This window comes from Amphibalanus amphitrite, unplaced genomic scaffold (genome assembly GCF_019059575.1).
Source record: "Amphibalanus amphitrite isolate SeventyFive unplaced genomic scaffold, NRLGWU_Aamphi_draft 000234F_arrow, whole genome shotgun sequence".
Taxonomy (NCBI): Eukaryota; Metazoa; Arthropoda; class Thecostraca; order Balanomorpha; family Balanidae; genus Amphibalanus; species Amphibalanus amphitrite.
The window spans coordinates 752,388-777,109 of record NW_024881729.1 but is presented as its reverse complement, the minus strand read 5'-3'; the positions used below and the strand labels follow the sequence as shown (position 1 = coordinate 777,109).

The window sequence follows — 24,722 nt, the reverse complement described above, 5'->3', positions numbered from 1 at the left end:
CGGCCTGGGTGGTCCCTGGGCGGTCAGCCGCCTCTCGCCGGATCGCCGGCGTTAAACCGTGACCGGCGGCGACCTATGGGATTCGGACACCCCAGACCCGACCGCCGAGGGCACTTACCTGCTCCTTGACAACACTGCCGGCCTGACGGTGGGATGTGGGGCGGGGAGGTCACGCGTGGCAGGATCTGAGGAGGTTCCGGGTGGCCGCGGCACGGTAAGGGGTCTCCCTGAAGGATCCGGGGTGCTGGAGACGCTTCCTACTAGTCATACGACCCGCGGAGGAATCTGGGGCAGGGCGCAGCGGCACGTGCCCGTGGTGAACTGGAACTGAATAATCTCTGACGTTAGTTGACCCCTATGGGTGCCGACTTGATTCCGCTCTCGTCCCACCCATCGTTCCTTTCTGTCCTGAGTCCTCACTTCCCCTCCTGTGCGTTTGTCCCCAGCATTTACCCACAGCACATCGATCACCATTCGACTCGCACTCCGACCTGCATCTGCTCTATTGGCGTGCCTCGGTCGGTATGCGCCCGTCCCGTTCTCCGGGACCTGCTGCGATCCGGCCGTAATGAACATTCCTCGGCTCACCGGGCGGCGGCCATCGGCTGTCGGGAGGCGACGATACCGGCTGACGATACCGTTCTGATCCAAGCTGATCCCGGTGTGATGCTGCTGATCCTGCTTTGATCCCGCATGGTCCACGTCTTATCCCTGCTGACCCTGTCTTGTCCCATTCAGTCCCATTCCGATCCTGCTGATCCTGGTCCCGCTTTGATCCAGTCTGATCTCATATGGTCCCGTTCTGATCCTGATGATCGTGCCCGAACCTTTCCGGTCTCGTTCCGATCGCGGCTGGGTTCCCCACTGTCCGCCCCGGCATCGTTGTGTCTAATTTGAGGCCCCCTGGTCAGCATGCTGTCAGTGGCCAATGGCCATGGAAGAAAATATTGGAGCCGATTCCAGGCTAATTGGCTGTCTAAATAATTCAGAGCACTGTGCTGGCTATCTGTGGCAAGGCATTACATTCGATGTAAGGAAGTGCTCAGGTCTGATAATGAAGCTGTCGTCTTGTGTAGAGGATGTTTATTTCGACCGCCCACGGCAATCACTGCGATGGAGCTTCGATGCCGAGCATTGCTCGGGAAACTTTTCTTGTTCATGTCATTGAACTCTACCCAAAGAGCGGCACACTGCAGTAGGTATGCGGTGTGGTGAGATTATAATCTATCTCAGTTAAGCTGCCACTGGACCCACATCACTGCCGTAAACTGTGTCTATATACAGTGCGTGCTCGCTAAGCTGCAGCCGCCGCTAGATTTTACCTAGACCTCCAGGTTATAAGGAAATGTTCGGTGGCATGTTTGTATTGCTTTCTGCTGAACCAGTAATCTGAGCCACTTAAAAATGAAATCGGCTCTACCGCAGTATTGTGTGAGGAACAATGCAAAATACGCGCATCAGAAAAAAATCAACAACGGACATTTTACATAATGCATACCTACGATAGGTTGGTATTTGCAAAGTGGTCGTTGCCTCCATTGCCATTCTGGATAGTCTGAGCTGGGTCTCGGCCTGACCGAGGCGCCATGCAGTCGCCTTCTCCGTATGCCCAGGCTCCTCTCCGAGCCGTTCGACTCTCGAACAATCGGTGATTTACCGCGGAATGGTGCGTTAAACCGTCACCTGCCGACGCTACAGGTGGGAACTCTCTCACGTTAATCAGAGGCCGGGTGAACCGGGCGACGGGCCGGCGCCGATTGTCTGAGCACGCGAGGTACTCACAGACAGGTACTCGGCGTGGTACACGACACATAGCTGTACTCGTAGGTGTATTACCTTCATGGCTTGGTACACGGCACATGACTGTATGTGCCAGACGGGTGAATGACTTATTGCGGGACACACCGTTGTGCGTGTGTAACCAGAGGGGCTGCTCAGCATGCTACACGACACACATGACATAGCGCATACTCATACTGCATGTATAACAGACGTTACCTCTCTGCTGGTGCGTCAGACCCCTACAGTTCGGGAGCAGCCTCCCTACTGCTGTAAACGTTTCCTGACTCACGTCTACACAGCTGTCCGCCGTGATTTACGCACAAATTATCCTGTGAACGTGCTCGTGATAGTGCGTGACCGGTGTGCAAGACGCAGCAAATGAACAGAGCGATTACCGTTCTCCTGAGCAGCCTTCCCGTCACTGTGGAGATTTACGGTGTACGGATGGGAATAAATCAAACGGGCGGGTGGCGTGCTCCGGACCAGATGGCGTCCTCCGCCGCCCGGTGTCTGTGCACGCGGCGGCAATCACCCTGTGCACGCGGTGGTCACTGTGCACGGTGGTGGAGTCTGCCCCGGCCCGGCCCGAACCCTGTGACTGGATACATAGGCCGCATACCTGCCATACCGGCGCGGCGGGCTGACCCCGGCCGAAATCTGCAGTCGATCTGACCTCACCTCACGGTCAACAACTCACGAACCGGACCCGCCCCGTGACTGGGCCTTGTCGTGATCGATGGCATCCCATGGCTGCCTCAACAGAAGCTTTGGCAGCCTGAAGAGCAGCCCGGCCCTCTGTTCTTTGGCATCTCTGGCTTCCCCAGCATCAGCGGCAGCCCGGGTGGCCCTGGCCCTGGCAGGCTCGGCGGCCCGCCTCAGTCCCAATGTTGCCGACCGTGACCCCGACCCGGCCGGCAGAGGTGACACCGGGCGGCCCCTCTGCCATGCCGCGTCATCGCGGCTAGGTGCGCCCGCATTCCAGCCGGGGTTTATTGGTCAGCCGGACAGGCCGACCCGCCCGCGGCGCCGGTCAGACCGGAACGAACGCAAATACCGCGGGTACGGGCATGATATTACGGTCAGAGGAGGACAACACGGTCACACGGAGGGCAGCGCAGTCACTGGGAAATCCTCTCGTAAAGGCGCGGTCACAACATGACAACACGTTCGCAGGGAGATCAACGCGGTTACAGGCAGCACAAGGGGTAGCGGTGAGCGGGGCATCATGCAGTCACTGAAGGACACTCGGGAAGGACGGGAAGGACACCTATAGGCCACCATTGTAGGACCCACGTGTCCTCTGACGATAAGGTCACATTGACCTCCCAAACTTTGTGACAATGGCGCATATTTCTTTCTGTCTGTGACATAGCCGTCAAAAACTTCTGCCATTTATGTGAAACCGCTTTTGTGGTTTGCGTGCTGCTCTAAATAGTTTCATTAGATGAACGACCCCTGCCCATGCCAAAAGTTTCCATCCTCTTTATTGATTCATCACAAAACCCAACAATGAATAATAGAGCTGGCTGGTGATTCGAACAAACGCTGCTTTGTCCTTACCTGGGACACTATGCAGGCTCGCGGCCTTCATAGCCCACTGAGGAAATCCTGTTCACTTCAAAGGCGGTGCGGGCCCAGTGGCACGCGGACGCGAAAAGATCTGAAAAGAAAGCCGCCTGACGTCGTAACCAGCTCCAGTCTCGGCGAAAACAAATAGTGAGACCCCGTGCCGCCGGCAGACAGTGTGCATCAGATAGGCGGGTCCCCGAGTGTTTGTGTTGACATGACAGTAATTAGGAGCTGCCCGCCGATCGTATCTTTGATCTGATCTTTGTCTCCGTCTGTTTCAGAGCGCCGCATGATCCCGCAAAGATAACGGCTGGCACTATGGAGGCCAAGAAGGTTAGTACCGAAACCCCGACGAACAAACAATCGGCGCATTCCGCGGCGCGTCCGCCCAGGCTGCCTGATGGGAGGGGCTCCCTCTGTAACGAATTATCACTCAGCTACAAAGCTTTCTGCCTTTCATTGGGCCAGTAGGTATTCGGTAAAAGTTCGGTAACGTGAGCTGCTCTTTTTGGACTTATTGATGAGTACGTTTTTATTATTTTTGAGGATTGACATGGCTTCACCGATTTCGATGTCGACATGACTTCATGATTCGATTTTATTGAAGACGTAATTATATTTGATGGGGGTTTAACTTGTCAAACTGATAAACGTGTTTTCAAGAATATGTCTTAAAACTGACGTTGATTGCCGTTAATCCCGCTACGTGTTTAAAATACCATTCAGTATTTGACGAGTGTCGGACTTGTGTATGCACCAGACAGCAATCCTTATGTAATGACTCGTACGCATAGTTCTCATAGACTAATGACTCATAGATGTAATAACTCGTAATTTGTACACTGAGCTTTCAAAGACAGTAGCCTTTTTTTGACAAAACTTTATAGGAACACCTGAACATACGAATGCCGGCGTTGAACCGCATATTAACAATAGTGTTCCCATAGGAGTCTGTCTACCAGTCGGTCACATGCCGCGCTGAGCCCACCTTTGCATTATGAAGTGGTTTAGAGCCGGCGGTTACACCTGAGCCACGATACCCTCCGCTCGCCACCGTGCGTGCTCGGAATCCCCGCCTCTGGAGAAGGCGGCGGCAGGTGCCACAGGGACGGATCAATAGCCGATCTGTTCTGCCGCGCCGGCACCGTGCCGATGAACAAAGTTAGCGCCCGCCCGCCATCGGTCGCCGTTCCTCCTCCCACGCTTGGAGCGGAGAGAATGTGCCGTGATTAGCGACCAGTGAGCATCACACACCTGACATCTCCCGTTAGACAGCCGTTAGATATTAACACTTGTTCTGGTCCTGGAAGGTATCATGTTGTTCACGAACCAACTGAAGTTTCTGTCATCAACTCACGCGAGTATCCGGAAGGACAGAGAGATCAGACGGGAACATCGATATTGTAACACAGATCCCAAGACCGGAGTCATGCTCAAATTAATTCTGCCAATTACTTAAAAGATAGAATCTGCCAATGTTGTGACTCATATCCGCTGTCCCATGTTTGCTGCTCGCTGACCGCTGTCCCTTTCCCGCTGCCCACTGCCCGCTGACACCTGACAGCTGACAGCTGTCTGCCCCGCTTCCCGCTGCCCGCTGCCCTCTGACGCTCTCCCCTGTGTTTCAGCGGGGCACCCTGCGCGGCCCGCAGGCCCGCCGCTCCCCCGAGGCGCCCGTCACACTGCGGGGATGGCTGGACAAACAGGGCTCGGAGCGGCTGCGACTCTGGAAGACGCGTTGGTTTGTCCTCTCAGAGTACTGCCTCTACTATTATAAAGGTTGGTGGACTCAAGATCACTTTACTACAGTGTGGACTGGCTACTGCCCACTGTCGGTACTGCTGCACTAACTTGTACAGCGTGCAATGATGTGCAGGTTGTGGTCATGCTTGTTACAGTTACTGTGAAAAATGAGACAATAGGACGGGCTGTCATACTGCGGTGAATCATTCCGTGCTAAACATACAGAAGAAATGCGGGGAAATCCAACGGTTTCGTAGTTCTGGTAATTGTAACAGTGCGTCGTATCGAGCGTCGTGCCGACATTACGTCAGTCGCTATACCATTTCGGCTGAATTTATTCTCCGGGCGATATTTGCATGACATTTGTGGTCACAATCTGGGACACATTGTCATCGGTCACGGAATGATCATTAAATGGCATCACGGAATAGGTCAGACTGGTCCGGGCTAAAGCGAACACCGAGTCGATCCATGGCCTACATTTGTCGCATTTAAATTTCGCCGCCACGTGTGCATTACTGTGCCGAAAAAGACGGTAAAATGTGTAAGATCTCATTGATGGCAGCATCCACTGTCGGTCTGGGCGTCTGGTCCCTTTTCAGTCAGTGTTTTTTCCGCTAAGTGGAGAAATATAACTGTTGATCAGGGCAGCATGGACTCGCCTTCATGTTGCACTCGTTCGACCCACGACCCAACGTAGGCTGATAGATCGGTCACGGACACTAAAAAAAAGGCGGCCGTAGAATTTGGCACAGTGGTTTTGTCCCGTGATAAATGTGCTTGCATGCGGATGCAGCTATTACGAGTGGATTGCCTGTCACCGAACGAACACCCATACATTTCTGAGTAAAGCAGCATAGCGAAGGTTGATGTTGAAATTACTGACAAGTAACAGGAACTGGAAGAACAAGCCATCCGCACCTGCACAATATCAAAGCAGACAATTTTCTCTTCTTCGACACACTATTTCCACTGATCGAAACCCTTTGAAAGTTTGGCATGTTTTCCTTTATTTCTCCAACTCGGTTGCAAAGTTTCGTCTGTGGGAAGTGCGGACGCATCAGTCGGTGATTTGATTGTCTCCCAGCCGCGGATGGAGGGTAGCTCCAGTGCGCCTCTGTCGGAGCTTCATCGACCGCTCGTTAGTCGGTATCGAGTGTCCTGTCTCGCTCGGTGTTAGCCAGTCGCCTGAGGTCGATGCGGGGTCCAGACAGCAAGGTGATCGCCGATAGCTATTTATAAACCCTGAAGAGGTCTGGGCGATCATTATGAACGAGCTGCCGCGCAATACAGCCGATAACTCAGGGTGTTACACCGTGTGAAGACACTTATCAAGGCTACAGATGGTAGTGCTAACACTTATAAAGCCAAGCCCTAGGTCATGTGATATTTATATACCATCTACTTTGGCTAACTCCGTTCCGTGAACTGCTTTGCTCGCTGCTAGTATCGCCGGTGCACATATCCCGCCCGTTCGGGCCGTATCGGACTAGCAGTAACCGGTATGCAAATTAAGTCTGCTCACTGCGCCGTGTATACGCAGACAGAATACACCTATCAGAGGTGGCCGTACATGTCGCTCCTCTGTCGGACATTACCATACGAGCTGCGTGGCCGGATCCGGTTCCCATTCAGTCTGCCCACGCGGCCGGGCGCGGCGATCGACGCTGACCGGGACATCGGCGCACGCCTTCAAACGACTGAAGAGAGTTCAATGCCTGAAACACACAGGGAGTCCGTCCGTGAAAACTGAATGCCCGTGAAACTTAAATCCGTGAAACCTGAAGGCGGTGTGTCTGAATATGCACGACAGATTCGGGAGGATTTGTGTGTGCGCAGGTGCTGTCATCCCGTCTTATCACCGGTAATGGAGTCGATTACATCGAACTGTAATCCACCATCACTGAGACGGGAATTCCAGAAGCCACTCACGTGACTGGTGATCAGACCAATGAGCGGGACTAATCAGCATTCATGTCAGCTGTTCGGAGAGTGGCTCGAACAGTCGAGGTGTTCATTGTTCCTCGTCTCCTACGCATTATGGGGTCCATAGCGTCGTGAGGCCGCGATACGTGAAGGACGTCTTATCACTTTCTGACTTCCCTTAAGGCCCTCTGTGGGCTGCTTAGAGCCCACGTATCCCCTAGGCCTAATCAGATACATTAGTGGTCGCACCAGCATCTGTTTCTTTTTTTGCACATGTTGGCGTTCGCCATCTTCTGCCCTCTGGCGATCACGCTGCTACTTCAGCGATGCGGCGCTGGCGGTGACTCTGTGGCTCTGGAGGCGTAGTGCAGACGACTGCCGCTGGGCGGCGCCAGTGGTCCGTCCCGGGCCGGCGCGGCGGGCGTCCTCCGCCCACCCCGCCTCTCTCCGCCCCTCTCTCTGTCCCGACGGTCCCTCTACCTGTGCCCCTCTCGGTGCCAGGTGATCAGTCCATTGTTTGCCAAGTCGGTGGGTTCTGCCGACCCGTGCCCCCGTCAGCTGGGCGTCGGGTCGGCTCACGGTGCAAGGACCACGGGAGGGCCACGGGGATCAGAGGGCCATGGGATCAGGTACCACACGGGACCACAGGATAACGGAGCACGGGGCAGCCAAAGGACCTCAGGATTGATGAAGGGCGCCCGCTGTCACAGGCGGCATTCCCGTCAGAAAGACATGCTTGTAGCCTTCTACACATATCCTATTTGTGACTTTCACTAACGACCGTTTATTTGTACTTCGGGTCCTGGATCTGATTGTGGGTCCATACCTGTGTTCCAATCCACGACGCCAGTCATGTGCTGCATGTGTGATCTAATTACATTGTACCGCCGCATGGTTCTGACCGCTTGCCTGCCTGCCTCTGTTTTCGCAGACGCCCGTGAGGACAAGCTGCTGGGCTCTATTACGCTGCCCTCCTACCGCGTCTGTCCCGTCTCGGCCGAGGACAGGGTGCACCGCAAGTTCTCGTTCCGTATCGAGCACGCCAACATGCGGACCTACTACTTCGCCTGCGACACCAAGGAGAAGATGACCGAGTGGATGAACGCCATCAGCCTGGCCAGCATCATGCAGAAGGACCCGGGGTAAGTGCGCCGTGCTGCTTTACGATACAGGCTTCGAGTGTACCATGGATACGCACCCGGACATAGGACATTTCACAAACGTGTAGTTTCTTCCATGAGTACAGCAGCTCGCTGGTTCGCAAGAAACGTTGCTGGAAAATGTGTCGACGAGACGTTTTTTTTCTCTGATAGGTAGAACGTCGGAATACCCGCCCAACGGCCGGCCAGGTTGGTATTTGTAGATTGGTGGAGCTAAGGACCGCATTTTCCTGGTTGGGCATCCGCCACCGGTAATATGATATGAACATCAACATACATTATGTCAGAGATAAAAGCATACATCATGCATTCATGTTTTTTGTGGAAAATTCGGTCTAATTAATATGGCTGCCGATGAGGCGTGATGCCATTTTTCGTCTTTTTGATGTTCGCTATGGCGCCATGCGTTGTCGGCTCCCTAAATGAGTGAGTTCCTTGTAAGGTAGTCGCGTGTTGGCAGCACGTGTGCTAGAGCTCCTGACACTGACACCCTCTGTCGACTGATGATAACACGCAGCCGGCGCCTTCCGGTCCTCGGTCCGGGTTGGAGACAGTCTGCGCTCAGCGCTGGTCGTTCCAGTGACGTCATCGATCCAGTGACATCACCCGCCGGCGCCGGGCCGGCAGTAGCGTGACTGACCGGCCGGCGCCGGGCCGATCGGTCGGTCTGTTTGTCGGCGACAAGGCCGTCTGTTAGTGGCGCCGACCCTGCATATCGAACAGGGACGTCCGGCACCGCTCGCCGGTCCAACGCCGGTCCACCTTCAGCCGTCTGTGGGGGGCTCACCGCGGTGACGGGTGCTGCCGCCCCACGAGTAGTGGGCTGAATTGAGTTTGTGCCTGATCGGCCTGAAGGCATTTGGGCGGTGCAGTTATGGTGCACGCTATACACGCAATCGTGAGCGATGCGGGCTATGTGAAGAGGAAAACTATCAACGTGAAGGACGGCTGACAGACGCTCATTTCATTTGTAAACAGGGGTGTCAGTCGCTGCAGGACTGACTGCCATATTAGGCATAGCCAGTAGTTCTTCATATTCAGTTGTGATTCGCTGACACCGCTATGGCTTGAAGACCCTTGTCAGTGATCTGTATCACAGTATGGCCTGCAGAAATTCCGGCTCACACGCTGTAGCCGATGAGTCAGCGCCCATTTGGGAGCGACGGTATAGTTCGGTGGCGTGCTGGCCTGCGCCACTGGCCGACTTTCCACGTGTCTCAGATGCCTTTCTCCGAGTTTTCCGAGTTTTTGTCGTCATTGAATGGCCGTGACTTTCCGAAATTGGAAAGTTGGTGGCCGTAGGTGCTGTGATGCAAACCTGCGATCGGCGGCTAACCAGACATTGACGATGATTGACCGACAGCCGACCAATAGTGGACGCATTTCAGTGGATGAACTTCTTGCCGACAATTGACGGACTATTACCAGACAGGTGTTGAACTGCTGGTCGCCTTATGCGTATCTGCCGTTAATGCTTATTGCTTAGGTCCTGTGCCCCAACGTGTGCCAGTTCTGGCCGCCATTCCGTGGCGATTCCGCCGTGTTGCGTCGGTCCTGGCACCAGCGGGAGCTCGGCTTTGTTAGAGCTCTCTGGGCGGTGACCGCTGTATCCATGCAGTCTCAATACTGCGGTGCCTGGCTCTGACAGACCCAGGAATTGACCCACCCGTCACCACACGACCACCGTATCCGGCCGCCGCCATTCCGTGAACACCCTGGGCGTCGGCAGCTCCGCCAAAGGTCAGCTGCGGGCCGGCCTGGGTCAGAGGTCAGGGGTCATCCGCTCGCCAGCTGCAACGATAATACGGCCGGGTGAAGTGGTACTCAGTGAGGCCTTCATGACAGATGGACTCGGGAAACTGACTCCGGACATGTCACGACTGTCTGACCTTTGGGCGGTATGAGGCGTTCTGGTGGTGTGAAATGTTTCAATCATGACTCATGGGTGGTATGAACTGCTCCTAGTGGATGTCCCCAGTGTGCATTATTGAAACTTGGTATTGCGAGAGTTGCAACTTTTGGCCGCCTTGATTTGGTAGAGAGGTATAGAGGGAGAGAGAGAGAGAGAGAGAGAGAGAGAGAGAGAGAGAGAGAGAGGGAGGGAGGGAGGGAGGGAGAGAGAGAGAGAGAGAGAGAGAGAGAGAGAGAGAGAGAGAGAGAGAGAGAGAGAGAGAGAGAGAGAGAGGAAAAGAAGAGCTAGAAGAGGACGATAGACAATAAAGGAAGAGCAAGGAACAGCAGAGGGATATCGTGTGGAGGAGTCGCCGTACTGATAAAATTAGCCGCGACCGGATCAGTGTATATTGTTCCCGGCGTAATTGCCATAATTACCGGTAATGAGCCGGATGCTGTAGATGGAACTCCCGGTATACAGAGCGGCGAGGGGCGGCGTCTCCGTGCGCTCTGTGGCCTCGCCGGGGCCCTCTGACCTCTGGGGGTCGGCTGCAGCTCAGGTCCACATCGCCCGGGAGACCGATAGATGTAATGTTGATGTGGTGAAGCTCAACGCGGAGTAAAGGTTCTCAGATATAGCCTAACGAATCGACACGGTAAAAAGGTCTGCAAGAATACCCTGACGAAATGCCACTGAGCTGTCGCTCCTGTAGGTGGCTATCATTCTCCGGGATAGTGACGGTCGGCACGCTTCAAGTGCAGACGGTAATAATAAATGGTCTGACAGGTTCACGGGGTGATGAGCCGTGTTGCCGACAGTGCGACCTTTGATAGCTACTGCCGAGACCTTTGATGGCCATTGCTCCGACCTTTGGTAGCAGCTACCTCCGGCATTTTATAGCCACTGCCCAGTGTCCACTGCCCACTTCAACCAGGCTTAGCGTCTAAAGCCACGGACAGACGCCTCCTGGGACCGCCAATCGGTCTGCCTCTGCTACCGTCGCCGAACCGGTACCACACAGTTCGAAGGCCCTTTCTCCGTCATGTGTAGATGAGCTGATTGAGAGTACCTGTAAAATCCAGCCATTCTTTACCTAGGCGCGTGGAAATCCCTTCCTTTCTCCGCCCTGAACAGACCCGTTCACCGCTCGGGGAGTCAATCTTCCTGCCCTCTCCATACAGAGCCCTGCCAGCCCCCTGTCTCTCCCTCCTCCTGTCCCTCCGCTGACCCCTCCCACACCTGTAGACCCCCCCCCCCGGTCTGTGACCGTGACGGCGCCACCGCCGGGGGAGGGGAGGGGGCGACCGACCGGCCGGCCGCCGCACCGAACAGGTTCCCGTGCGATGAGTCGCGCCGCCGCGCCGGCCGGTCCCCTCCCTCCCCGTCCGGCGCCGCTGCTGCTGCAGAGACTCCGCGGAAACAGGGCCGCGCGGCGGGGCCGGTCAGTGGAGACGGTGACGGAGCGGGTGCAGGTGTACGGGCGATCGGTGCGGCGGAGGAGAGGTGTGGCGTGGTGCGGTGGACAGGGACTGGTTTTGAAGGACCGTCTCACTGGGTTCCGTGTTTCTGTCAGTGGTAGAGCGAGGGTGTTGGCTGTGTCTGAAGTGTGGAGACGATTAACGGTGAGTATGGGAGTGACTGTTTGTCCTGTCATCTTCAAAACAGCGTTCCCTGGTGAGAAAACTTGAGCCTCTATCCCACCAAGTCGTCCCAATGTGTTCCTGTTACTCAGTGGCGGAGTGAGCGCGTTGCTTTTTCTGGAGTGTGGAGATGATTGACGTTGAGTCCACAAGCTACTGCTTCGGCATTCCACTCTACCTCTGTTGATGAGACAGCTCGAGCCGCCCCACCCCGTCCAAATAGCACCTGAGGTCGCCGGCTCCACGCTAGGGTCACCTAGCCTAGCGAGAAAGGTGCACCTAATTGCCGCCAGTTGCGACAGTAGCGTGGATCCAGTCGTGCCCTGTGGCTGCCGGCGGTGGGAGCATGCCAGACGGGGTCATTGGGGGCACCGCAGGGCTCCGGTGTTCATGATACGCCCGTGACTCTCCGTCGTGCCGTCAGCGATCAGCCGTCAACACCCGGGCTCGGCTGGTGGTTGTTATCTGTTCGATATTGGAGTCTCCCGGGCCGATCAGCTCCGGCGGCTGTGGTCACGGCTGCTGTGTGTGTGTACTGTCGGCTCGATATCCCAGCACTGTAGCTGACAAGGGTTGGGGAGCAAGGGGAGAGGCCAGGAGCCACTAGTCACGACCGGACCTCCGATGACGGCCGGCGCACCCGCTGTCATCGTGCGTGGTCGCGGCGTGGGAGCGCGACGGCGCACGTGAGGGGCCGGCCCGGCCTGAGTCAGCCCGCCGCTCGGCCGCCGCCTGAGTCACGGCCGGCCGTCTCAGCAGCAGCAGCGGCGGCGGCGGCGGCGGTACCTGGCCGGTCTGCAGAGGCCAGTCGGAGCACACAGTGGTTAGAGAGAGGCCGGACGGTGTGGGTGGTGCACGGGTAGTGCAGAGTGCGGTGCACGGTGTGCAGTGCAGACAACGGCCGGACGGCGCAGGAACGTGAGTGTGGGTGGTATGGAATGGGAGGGATTGGGATGGAAGGAAAGAGACGGATAGGTATGGAACGGACGGAACGGGATGCTACGGGACGGACTGAAAGGATGAAACGTACGGATCGGACGGAAGTTACGGAACGGACGCGACGGACCGACATGTCGGAACGGTCGGAACGGGGCAAAAATGACAAGGGATGGGACGGTACAGACTGGGATCAAACGGGACGGGGCAGAGTGGAACGGGGAACGGTGGACGGATTTACCCGTACCGACCAGTGGATCCCGGACGTTAGACGAGGGAGGGGTGACAAGACTGAAAGGGACGGGCGGGACATACTAGGGTCCAGTACATACATACATAGTAGGGTCCAGGGGGATTATTATGCAAGACAACATCCGGTATCCATTGTGGCTGACAGCTTATAACAAACGCCCGCTGGGGCTGGATTGTCCAGTTTGCGGCGGGGTTCTGCCAGTGGGTTTGTTTGCAATGTGCGGTGCCCTTACTACGGCAATTAGAGGAGCCTCAAGTAAAGGGCGGCTGGTTATAAAGGAGGGCGGCGGCGGCACAGTGTAGCGGTGACGGCCGGTGGACTGTCTGCAGAGTTGCAAGTGAGAGTTTGCAGGAGGCCGAGGAGGGAGTATACCGCAAGGAAGATCATATTGGATCGGAACATGGTCGTTGGCCTCTCCGACTGATCATGTCGGGGTCATTGAGTGGACGCCTGAGGATGGAACTCACGGCACTAAGCGGCCGCATTGCTGAGTACCGGCCCGGCCCTAGGCTTTATCGGTGTGGGAGGATGGGAGCGTCCTCACGGCCCGGGAGCTGAGCTGCTGCACGAGCCGGCGAGTGCTGTGACCGGTGTTCGACGTCTGCACACGGCCGTACCGGTCACCGCCCCCTCCTTCGCTCATGACAATGTGACAGAAACCAGGAACAGCGGCCAGCTGTCTGCAAGAGGAGACCCGAAGGGAGGGTCATTGACTTTTTGGGAGGTTTATTGACCAATAGCTGCCAGACGGTTGTGTTTGTTGCAGCTTGTTTTTGCACTCAATAGTCAACTTGTCTGCATTAATGCAGTGTTCCATACTTCATGCCATTGCTGACTTACATTATTTACTGTCTAATGTCCATGAAGTGGGTACTCGTACAAATAATCCAACCCATCTCTCTGCATTGTCAACAAGCTGCAACTACACTCTGCACCATGCCACCGCATCCGGCGGCCGGCATGTCTCTCACACCGTGATCCGAGTGACCTCGCACTCTGACCTAACACCCTGGGCGGTACAGTGGGTCTATTTAACATCTCCAGAGCCACCACGTGGCGCTACGGTCGGGGTAGGGCGAGTCCAAATCCCGAGGGAAGTGAGGTCACCGGTCATTGTGGGAGGGAGGGAAGGAGGGAGGGGGAGTGACGCGGTATCACGGCGCATGGGGCGTGCGTAGCGCCGGGAGTGGGCCGCCCAGGGCCGCCCGCCACTGCGCCGTGGCTGAGGGGAGGGGATGATGGTTTCGGGTGCGTTCACTCCGGTATGGTGGTATCCTGTTCATGTGGAACCAGCAAGAATGCGACTGAAGGAAATCATTATCTCAAACAAACGGGCAAGCCAGAGGCAGCGTCAGTTCCAGCCAAAATGTTGAACAATGATAGGTAATTGAAATCTAGGACGCATTCATAGCATGCAACTATTCAGTCGATAGTTGCATGATGATTTTCATGATGCATGATGAGGCTGTTCCAAACTGTTATTTGAGTTAGATATTTTTCATTTGGCACGATCAGTTTTGGCGGGTTTTATCGGGCCAAAAAGAATCAGAAAAGAAAAAAGATTTGAAATGGCTCCAGAAAAATGTCTAAAAATATTTACTTAAAAATGAAACTTTGCTAAACATTCATAATAAGCGATAATTTTGACTTTTTGAGAGGATATTGGGAAAGATATTCGGGAAAGATGTCATCGTGCTTATCTGTGTTGCAGTAGAAGGAAAGGTTTGGTTCGTGTCGAGATAAAACCAGACCCGAGAGTGGGGCTCGAACTCACGACATCGCATTCAGCTCACACTCACTCACAGGTTATCCCAACCTCAACGCTACGAGCACCTATCGCCCTGCGCAGCTTGCTCAGTGTTTCGTCTAGAGTTCGGCCAAAGTGTCTGACGTCTGTCAATGCCACGAGGCGAAACCGCAAGGCAAATGTCCGTCCCGGTAGCTCGGTTGGTAGAGCGCTGGACTACATGTGCCATGTGGTGAGAGCGCACGTCCCGGTTGCAAAAGTCCGGGTTCGAAACGCGACGTATGTTTGACATTTTTGAGCCTCCTGACGGGTATGGTTGTGGTTGGTGGCAGGCCGCTGCCAGGCGAAGTCAGTAAGGGGACCGGCCGTGCGCGGCTATGTGCGCACGTTAAAATTTGGCCATAGACCAGGAATAGTTTGATCGGAGGGTAGAGAGCAGGGACAACGCAACAAGCTCAGCTTAGCGGGGACTCTGTCCTTGTGATTCCTTTCATTCAAAAGGTTCGGGCCAAATTTAATATTAAAAAAGGGAGAGCCGATTGCCGAACTATGTTGGGCCGGGTTGAACCCTGTTGGACCGGTGTCTTACACGCAATCATGGTCAGACAAAACAGAGGCTAATTTCGGGTCAAATATTTTCATTAACTGATCTGATTGCTTTTAGCTTACACGTGTAACAACTTTGAGCTTTTTTAACTCGAGACTTCATGCACAAAAATGTGACATTCGTCTACTTTTCTTCATCTTCTCTTAGCGACTTGATTTGACCTTAAAGGCCCATCTTACCAGTAAAAAAATCACCTGCGTGATAATTATTTGCCAAAGGGTGCTCCACGCAAGAAGGCCAGCCGGTCAAAAAACTGGCGAACGATGCGATCTTTCTATTGCTTGAATTATATTCAATGAAAATTTCAGGAGACATAAATAATATTAATATTAATCCTTATAGCTACTGGTCGCCCGGAGCATTCGCTAGCATTGCATTGCCAGCTGCATTACCAACATCACATTTGCATTACTTTGGGTTCATCATATAGTAGATAAACCAGCCACAGCAAACCCATGCCTCATTATCCTTTCCTTCCAAGCAGCCAACTGCCAAGCTAACCGGTCGCCCGGCCCACCACCGCGATATGGAACAACGCTGGAGTGCGCCATTTGCCTGCGGCAGTGCCCCACCGCGCCGGGGCTGTTTGACAGGTCACCCGCGCCGTGACCTCGCCACCCCTCCCCACCTTCTCGCCCCTCCCCACCTCCCCAACGGGCTCAGCTCGGTAGTGACCTCTCCTTGAATCTCACATGGACTCGACTGAGGCTCAACGCCATCTACTTTCGTCTGGAGATCCTTACTAGATCCACTGTACAGCCGGATGTAACCTCTCCTCCGCCCCCGCCCTCGCCCGCCGTGTCCCGTGGGCGGCTGTGTTGATGGCTCGTCGGCACCGGCCGATCTGTGGTGCAGTAACTGCGCCCCCGGGACTGCGGCAGCGGCGGCCGGGCCGGGGCGGGCAGTGCCGTGATGGTGGTCCGCGCTCATGGAGACGGCCTTGGCGGTGGACCCGCCGAGAGCAATCAGCAGAGAGGTGCGCCGGTCTACCGGGTGGATGTGAGCCGGGATGGTGGATTGCGGGCGGATAGACGTCGGACGGTAAATGGTAGACGGTTGGCGGTGTGTGGTGGATTGTGGTAACGGACAGTGGACATTGAAACCGCAAACGTAAGTGGGGGACGATGAATGACAAATTATATACTCTGAGGAACATCAGATGGCAGTCACCGTTCCGTGTTTCTATCCTCAGGATACTGAAATCCTTCTCCCCAACGCCGCAACCCCCTCCGGGCTGGACAGGCAACTTTACCTCATGCGGGCTGCTCCCTTGGAGCGGCACCGCTGCTCCCGAGGGAGCGCACCCCGTAGCCGGATGCAGAGAGTGCTTGGGGGTTGGTCGGCCTGTCCATTTGGACGGGCTCAGCCCCGGCGACTCTCTAGGGTGCCTGCCCAGACCAATGTCTCCCCTTAATTCCTATCATCCTTCCGGCTCTGAAATGGTCTTGTCCAGACCGAAAGGGCCTAACCCAACAAAACAAACAAACAAACAAATAAACAAACAAACAAACAAACAAACAAACAAACTAAGATGGCAGTCGAGAATAGCCCACATTTGCACCGTGAATCGTGGACCGTATCCATGACGTTTGGTGCTCTTCCGTGCTGGAATAGCGGATCCCATATGCACACAAACGGGTGTTTTTGTACCTTTTTATCTCCATCCGAGAATGCCATCTGCGCAAATGAGTATGCAAGCATGATGTTGGATGTGTGCTCGCACATTACCCGATGGTGTGCTTGCTCTCTTCCGTCGCACGGTCTCCCCTGTGGATCACTGTGACTGGCATCACAATAGTAGCGGTCCATTCACGCAGAGCTGGGAGTGTTGTCTCTGATATAGCGTGGTCATGTGTGACAGATCCAGGTTAAATGTCGATTACTTGCGTTGCTTCACGAACAGTTTTATGCATGTTCGCATTCGCTGTTACGGATTACGGACATGTTGGACCTGTTTCGTCCGCTTCTTTCCTAGCATGACCCGTTCTTTTTAGCAGTATTTTGAATGTTTCCCTAAAAGTTGCCGCGTGAGCACCGTATCGCACCCAGCCTCTGACGTATCCCTTTCTCCGGCAGGTATCCCACCCGTCAGCGCTCGGATCGGCCAAGTGTCGGCTCTTTGGAGGGCAGTGAGGCCGGCTTCCCTCGGCGGCACGACCTCAACACCAGCCGGGAGTCTGTGGGAGGTCGGCGCGACTCGCGTCAGCCGCTGTACGCCAACGCGCCGCCCAAGCCGCGCCGGCTGACCGGCAGTCGAGAGGCCAGCTCCTCTCCGGAGCCGTGTGACCGGCTAGCAGAGATGACCGCCGGCGCACCGGTGCCCGGCCGGCGGCCGCCCGTCGAGCGGCGCACGCCCGACGCTTACGCGGCCGCCTCGCCGCACGCGCGCGTGGACTATGAGGATGTGTATAACGCCAGTGTGGGCAGCGGCTCTTCGCGCGATCGGAGCCGAGCCGGTGAGCTGCGGGCGCACGCGCGCGAGTCGTACGCCTCCAGTGCCGGCCGGAGCACACAGATGTCTGGTGAACTGTGCACGCCGCCTCCGGCCGCGCCGCGGGGCGGGTACGGCCACCCGGGGGCGTACCCAGAGCACGGCTACCCTCCAGTGGATGAGTACGGCCGCGGCACGGCGGCGCCGCCCCGACCCCACTCAGCCGACTTCCTCGAGTGGGAGCGTAACGCGGGCCGACCAGCGAGTGCAGGGCGGCTGCCGGCGCCGGCCGCACGACCAAAGTCCAGCCTAGCGCGCTACCAGCCGCCGGCCAACGACTACTGGTCAGAGGAGGGCTACGCCAACAAGATGCGTCAGGCGGCCTACAGCGGCGGTGTGATGCTGCCGGGCGGGGCGGGGCCGGGGCCGCGGCTCAGCCCCGGCCCGCTGCCGGGCTCGCCGGCCGGTCCGGGCGGGGGTCCGCCACCGGGAGCCGCTACTCTGCCCGGTCACGGAGCTGCCGTGGCCCCCGAGACCCCGCCGCCGGCGGGCACCCACTCTCTGGGCCGCGACCTGGAGCGAGTGCCGCGCGGCAGCGGGTTCATGCGCTCGGCCAGCGCCCGGTTCGCCCGTCAGAAGGCCAGAGAGCTAGACATGATGAACACTTCTCTACCAGACGACCCGAACGACAGCCGCGAGGGCACCCGCAGGAAAATACAGCAGGTGGGTCCGAGGGGACAGCGGGCAATGAACCTTCAGTCTGGGAGCCTGGTCAGTATTTTGAGGGAGAGAGCGTGGTGTTGGTATCAGCTGGTTTGAATCAGCACGACTATCTGTCTAACTTGACAGGCCCTCGTGTTGAAACATGCTGACACGTTATAGTATTGTAGATTGCAATGTAGTTTTGTAGGAAAATTCTGACCTTTGAATGGTATGTTAGTCATATGTCGTGTAGGTTTTTTTAATTTTATCAGGCGACGCTTCGACTGTTCGAGTGATGAAGTGCAACCTACGTTGCTGACATGATATGTCAGCAACGTCGGCTTGGCAGCTACAGCTGGGTGTACCGTCTATCGCACTCTACCCACGACCCAACGTCTGTACTCTGTCCGCATCCCATTATCCGTGCCGTCGATATTCGTAGGTGTCCATGTCTATTTCTGTATTCCTCAGACTCCTCTTAGTTTCGTTTCCACCTGTGTAGTATGTGCGTATGTCTGTCTTCGTGCCCGTCCCCGTCCCCGCCCCTCTCCTTGTCTGTCTCCACCCCCGACTTGGTCTCCATGCTCATCTCGTGGTCCCCGACTCCGTCTCGCTGCCTCATCAGTATTCTCCCCTCGCCGGTCCGGCGGCCCGACTACATTCCTCCCACACCGGTCGGCTACCTCTCACTGATCGACCAGCATTTCAGAGGCTGCTGCCGTCTCGGCCCGTCCACGGATATAGCCATGTGTGGAGCCTCAGCCAACCGGCCGAGCAAAACGGGATTCTACCCATGAATTAGCAGAGGATTCGACCATCCAACCAGTCAATGATTGGGTGTTTGATAACCATCTTTCAGCGAAATTGACCAGTCATTGATGACGTCACTGGCAGGTGCCCGTCGCGGCGTTTTCTCAGAGCTGGTCGTCCAATCGCCGCCGTCCTCGCTGTGGGCTTTGTGAGGTCGCGCTGTCCTTGCTGGGCTTTGTGACGTCAGAGGTGCCATGGGCGCGATTACGCTGTAATCTCGTACTGGACTCGATGACGTAATGGCTCCCCGATGGACTGGATGAGCTCATGTCGATAAAGGTCGATCACCAGCTATGTCTGAAGATGAAACTTGTCACTCTTGGCCTATCTGAGCTATGGCGCTTCTGAGATATGGATCATGGATGCCATCTGGTATATACCTGGCTGAGAGTCTGAAGACTGCAGTGGCGACAGCACTTTTTTATCCTCCGTCTAGGACCGGATTAGGCGCGCTATAGACGGGATCACTTCACTCGTAAAGGAGCCGTGGTCGTTTCGTCAATATTGATGACGTGGGTACCAGGCGGTGCATGCGCTCCTTGCAAAACCGCGTGTCGCACGATTTCGTCATTCGGTTTTGTTGATGGGTCGGAAATCATTTGCAAGCTGACAGGCCTGTCATGTCGCCAAGTGTCGGCAGCCGGAAGTGCCGTAAAATCTTCCTTATGACTGACCGGCTGACCTCTCGGGGTCTTGGCTTGTCAGGCCGTGCAGGTCGCCGCCGTCTCCGCTTCGCCCCGGGGTCCTGTCAGTTCTTACTTCTTACCCACCTGCTCAGCTGTTCTCATGACCTTGGAATGACTGTCTAAGTCGGGCGGTGGCAGGGACGGGGTGCCGACCTCAGTGCCTCGGTCACCGAACCTGCCTCTCTCTCTCTCACTCCCCACCCCTGACGTGTCCGCGCACCCCACCGTTCACCCTGCCGGTGTCAACCAGTGGCGACGTGACCGGGCGGTGCGGGCTAGTTTTTCAGACCGCTCCAACACCGGAGCTTGGACCGGGTGCTGAGTAAAAACCCCGGTGGCGAGAGGGACTGGCGGAATGGAATGGTAGCTAGGGGCAGGCTGGGAAGCGGAGCCGATGAACCTGTAAGGATCAAGGCGCAAAACATTGCAGTCTTATGATGGTGTTATTCAGACGTGATTTGGTGGCTTGACCTCTCTGTTTCATAGTAGGCCGCCTTTTGCTCACTGAACTGAATGAGGCATGTCCACAGGACATTTTCATCTATTCTAGTGCGTGGCTGCGTTTTTCCGAATCCAGGGCGGACAGAAATTAATTTTCACCTGCCTGTGATTTTCTCTGTGACCTCTGGCCCTGGATAACTAGATGCCGTCCACTGCTGACAGTTTGGACACCTCGCCGTTTTTCGGGAGGGCGCCTGCCGGTCATCATTGGGGGCGGCCTTCGTGACTCAGGCAGTTGACCTTTGGACGGCTGCGTCTGTCTATGGGTCAAGTCAATCACAGGGTCTGTCGTCAGTCTGAACTGTCTTCTGTTCTCAGTTGGCCAGATTAAATCAGCTCAGGTACCGTTCATCCAATTTCTGGCCGTAATCTGTTTTTGTGCCCGCCGTATACCTGGCTCTGTTTGCCGGGTAGCGGTATGGCTCTGGGCTGTTTGCCGTTCTTTGTGGTCTGTTGTATCCACTCTCTGTGTCGGTCCGTCAGTAGCCAAGGCCGTTGTGTTGGTGAGTGGTGCTGCATTCTCTGCATCTCCTGCAGCGGAGAGCAGCGGCGATCGGTCAGCGCCGGCGCGCCGGGAATGTGGCTTACCGGCCGGCCGGGTCGTCCACCTCCGTCCACCAGCTCCCCCACCATCTGTCTACCTCAGTCGTTAGCTCTCCACAGCCTGCAGATTACTGCAACTGCTGTCCACCCGCGTTCACCGACAGTTGTCCAACGCTGCCTGTATCATATGTTTGTCCGCTGTCCACCATTCACCATCTGCCGCCCAGAATCCTCCCATTCCATCATTTTCTGGACGGTGCACACTGCACTCGGTTAGGACTGGCAGGGTTGAACATGAACAGTTCACGACCTGCTGCGGTCTATAGCATCGCGGCAGAAGGGAGGGGAAGGGTCTTCCGTGCCGTGCCGTGCACTGATAACTGCTGATCGACCGGTTGGAATCGCCATGACGTCAGCCGTGACGTGTACAGACATCTGCCATGTGTTCAGTGGTCAGTTGGCAGTTACCATTCGGTGTGCACAGGCGATCGCGAAGTCGAGCGGGAGACGTCGAACGTTTTGTGATCCAGGTCTGCACTCAAGGGAGAAGTCGGCATAGATTTTAGAGTTTCTGTCGCTTGCTTTGCGTGCCATTTGGTTTAAAAACATTGCATTTTTTAGCAAAATTTGTTCACGCGAAAGTAGGCATGTTTGCAATACTTTCTACCTCATCACTTCAAGCGCCGTGACCCCTCAATGATGTCACTTCCGGCGCCGGGTTTGTCCCCATGTCCACTGCGCACTGCACTCGGTGGACACCGTACCCACAGCATTGCCGGTGGCTGTGTCGTATCGAACGTCATGTTTTATTCATCAATCATTCTACTAGCCCACAGGCCTTCTGTATGCCAGATATCTGCAGCATTTCTGGCAACATTTATCTACCATCTGTGGAACGTTTGTTTCAGCCAGCGTCCCCTGCGATCCTATGCAGTCAATTCTCCCTTGTTCGCGACTTCACAGCCTTCCTCCATGGCTCCTCTGTGGCTGCGCGGATGTTTGTTTTTGGAACAGCCCGTTCTTGTGGCTCGATTGTGTGTTCGTCCTCGATTAAATCCCACCGGAGCGTGCTCTTCCGTAGCCGTGAACCCGGGGCGGAGGCGAAGAATGGCTTTGTGTCAATGATCGATCTGTTCACGCACCTCTTCATTGATGATATTACACCGTAGATGATGAATTATTTATTCTATCTGAATGACGGTTCACGAAGGCCATCTAAAATCATTATATTTGTTTATTCAAATTAGCCTTAATTTGTCTACTGGATAAATGATCGACAATGAAGCGAACTGTGAACGGCAGGAGTATCCATTCTGGGAGCTGGGTAACCGATCATGCGTCTGTCAACGCTCGCTCTGTTCACACACTGACTATTGAGCGGTTTGAACCGACAGTTACACCGCCGGATGACTTGAGTAAACCTGTGCCTCTGACCTGTCGATCGACCTTATGTCTGCTCAAATCTGCCGCTATTCTGTTCAACGTCCCGACCCTGGCTCGTCCGCCACCGCTGCACTGTCCCACCCGAGCTGTGTGCCGTGTCGCCTTTGAGCTGTGCAAATTGTCTGCCGTACCGCCTCTGACCTGTCTGAACTATCTGCCGCAGCGCGAGGAGTCGATGAAGCGGCTGCTCGAGTGGAAACAGAGGATGCTGCAATCGCCGCTGACCAGAAAGTCACCCAAACTGACGGACGCCGCTGCCCGCTTCCCCCCTGATCAGTACAAAAGGTGAGATATTATCCAACGGGTCAAAATAATAGGTAAAGCCAGTTCCGAGACATGCGAGATATGTTCCCTGAATATTACGATAGACGACTATCGTCCCATTTCTGATCAGTGAATGCTGACTAGTCATAATATGATCCGTGGTTGTGAGTTGCGCATTGTCACTGTGCGCTACTATAGCGTGAAGAACACTCGCACACGGTCGGTTGAGAACCTCAGTTGGGTAAACCGCTCGCTGTGGTAACAAGCCGCAGTGTTTATTTACTCGTATGATTGCGAGGAATTTTCCTCTCGGCTGCCACTTCCGTCCGAAAGTGTGTAATTGTGGCGGCGTTGCGGAGGACTTCACCCCGTCATTGTGCGCCCGTTCCGAAACCACATAACCGACCTCAGCGAGCGACTCTAAGCGACTCGCCAAGGCCTGTCGCTAAGAGCAACTCAGGTCGTGAGTCATCCGCCAAGGCCCTCAGTGATTGATTCAGACGTCAGTTGTGACCGACAAGGCCGACCCGGGCCGTTCATAATGCCGGGAGGACATAGCGACCACCTGCGGCGCGTCTCTGAAGCCGGGTGACCTGACGACCTTGGCGCTTTCACGCCAGTGTTCCATTTTTGGGAATTTTGGGTGGAAAATCACATCTAATGGGCAAAATATTTTCATCCCCAAAACCAGGTAAATTGGAATTCTTTCATCTTTGAAAAACGCTCAACGCATGCTCAACAATGAACAGCCAGATTACCAGATACACCTAGCAGCGCCACAGTTAGACTTACAGGTTTGCTACATAATGCATAATTTCCATGAAAAAAGATGCTAAATCAAGGCACAAACCCAACAACTCACCCTGTCTGACAACGAAAGAAAATAACCTTGCACACTTCCATCTGTTAATAACAAATATGCGTTGAATGACCTTGATCACCTCAACTGTTTGTAAAAACCAGGCTTGTGTTCTGAATAAATGCTTTTGGATATTCATAACAACTATTATTGGTGGTTTGCTGCCAACGCAAAACGGATGAGCCGCTGCTTGCGCAAATTAAACACTACCTCTGCAATTCGCTTTTGACTAAGTTACGCAGGATACGCCTACAAAATTTTCATCTTTGGACCCGCAGTCAGCTGGGCACACCCTGCGCACACCCTAGGGATGAATTTAAAACTTGGTGGGCTATAACTTGTTTCATATACAAAATAGGGGTATGAGACAGGTACCAACTTATTCTACATTCATTTCTGATCCTATTGTATCAATTTCACCACAAATTATGTCCGTCAATGGCTTCTAGAGGACTTTAAAGCTCGAGGCGTCGGGTCTGGCAGAGGTCCAAGATGAGAAAGGCCACCCTGCGCACACCCTAGGGATGAATTTAAAACTCCGCGGGCTCTGGCTGGTTTCATAGGTAAAATAATGTTTTGAGACCGATCCCAATTTATTCTGCGTTTATTTCTGATCCTATCGCATCAATTTCGCCACAAATTATGTCCGTCAATGGCTTCTAGAGGACTTTAAAGCTCGAGGCGTCGCGCCTGGTAGAGGTCCAAGATGAGAAAAGCCACCCTGGGCACACCCTAGGGATGAATCTAAAACTCCGTGGGCTCTGGCTGGTTTCATAGGCAAAATAATGTTTTGAGCCCAATTCTTATTTATTCTGCGTTCTTTTCTGATCATATTATATCAATTTCACCACAAATTATTAACGTTATTAGTTTTTAGATGTCTTTGAAACTCGAGGCGTCGGGTCGGGCAGGGGTTCAAGATGACTGACATGCCACCCTGGCACACCCTAGGGATGAATATGAAACTCTGTGGACTCTGGTGGGTTTCATACGCGAAATGAGGTTATAAGACCGGTAATGATGTATTTTACGTTAATTTCTCATGCTTTTGCAATAATCTTACCGCCAATTATTCATTTCAATTAGTTTCTAGAGGTTTTTAAACACGAAGCGTTCGGCCGAGGGAAAGCCAAGACGAGTGAAAGGATACCTTGGCACACCTCTAGGGATAAATTTAAGATACGGTATCCCCAGATCTGCCCAATACATGTTCTGAAGCTGGTAGA

General features: G+C 54.8%; 1 protein-coding gene across 1 annotated transcript in view; it reads left to right on the top strand.

Moving 5' to 3' along the window:
* Positions 1-3,635: 3,635 nt before the first annotated feature.
* LOC122385902 (serine/arginine repetitive matrix protein 2-like) overlaps positions 3,636-24,722 on the top strand; it is a 95,214-nt gene continuing 74,127 nt past the window's right edge. The window contains exons 1-5 of the mRNA XM_043374529.1: positions 3,636-3,684; positions 4,980-5,130; positions 7,952-8,162; positions 17,334-18,411; positions 22,537-22,658. Of these exons, the coding sequence (XP_043230464.1) occupies positions 3,670-3,684; positions 4,980-5,130; positions 7,952-8,162; positions 17,334-18,411; positions 22,537-22,658 (1,577 nt within the window). The 5' untranslated portion in view covers positions 3,636-3,669. The remainder of the gene's footprint in view (positions 3,685-4,979; positions 5,131-7,951; positions 8,163-17,333; positions 18,412-22,536; positions 22,659-24,722) is intronic.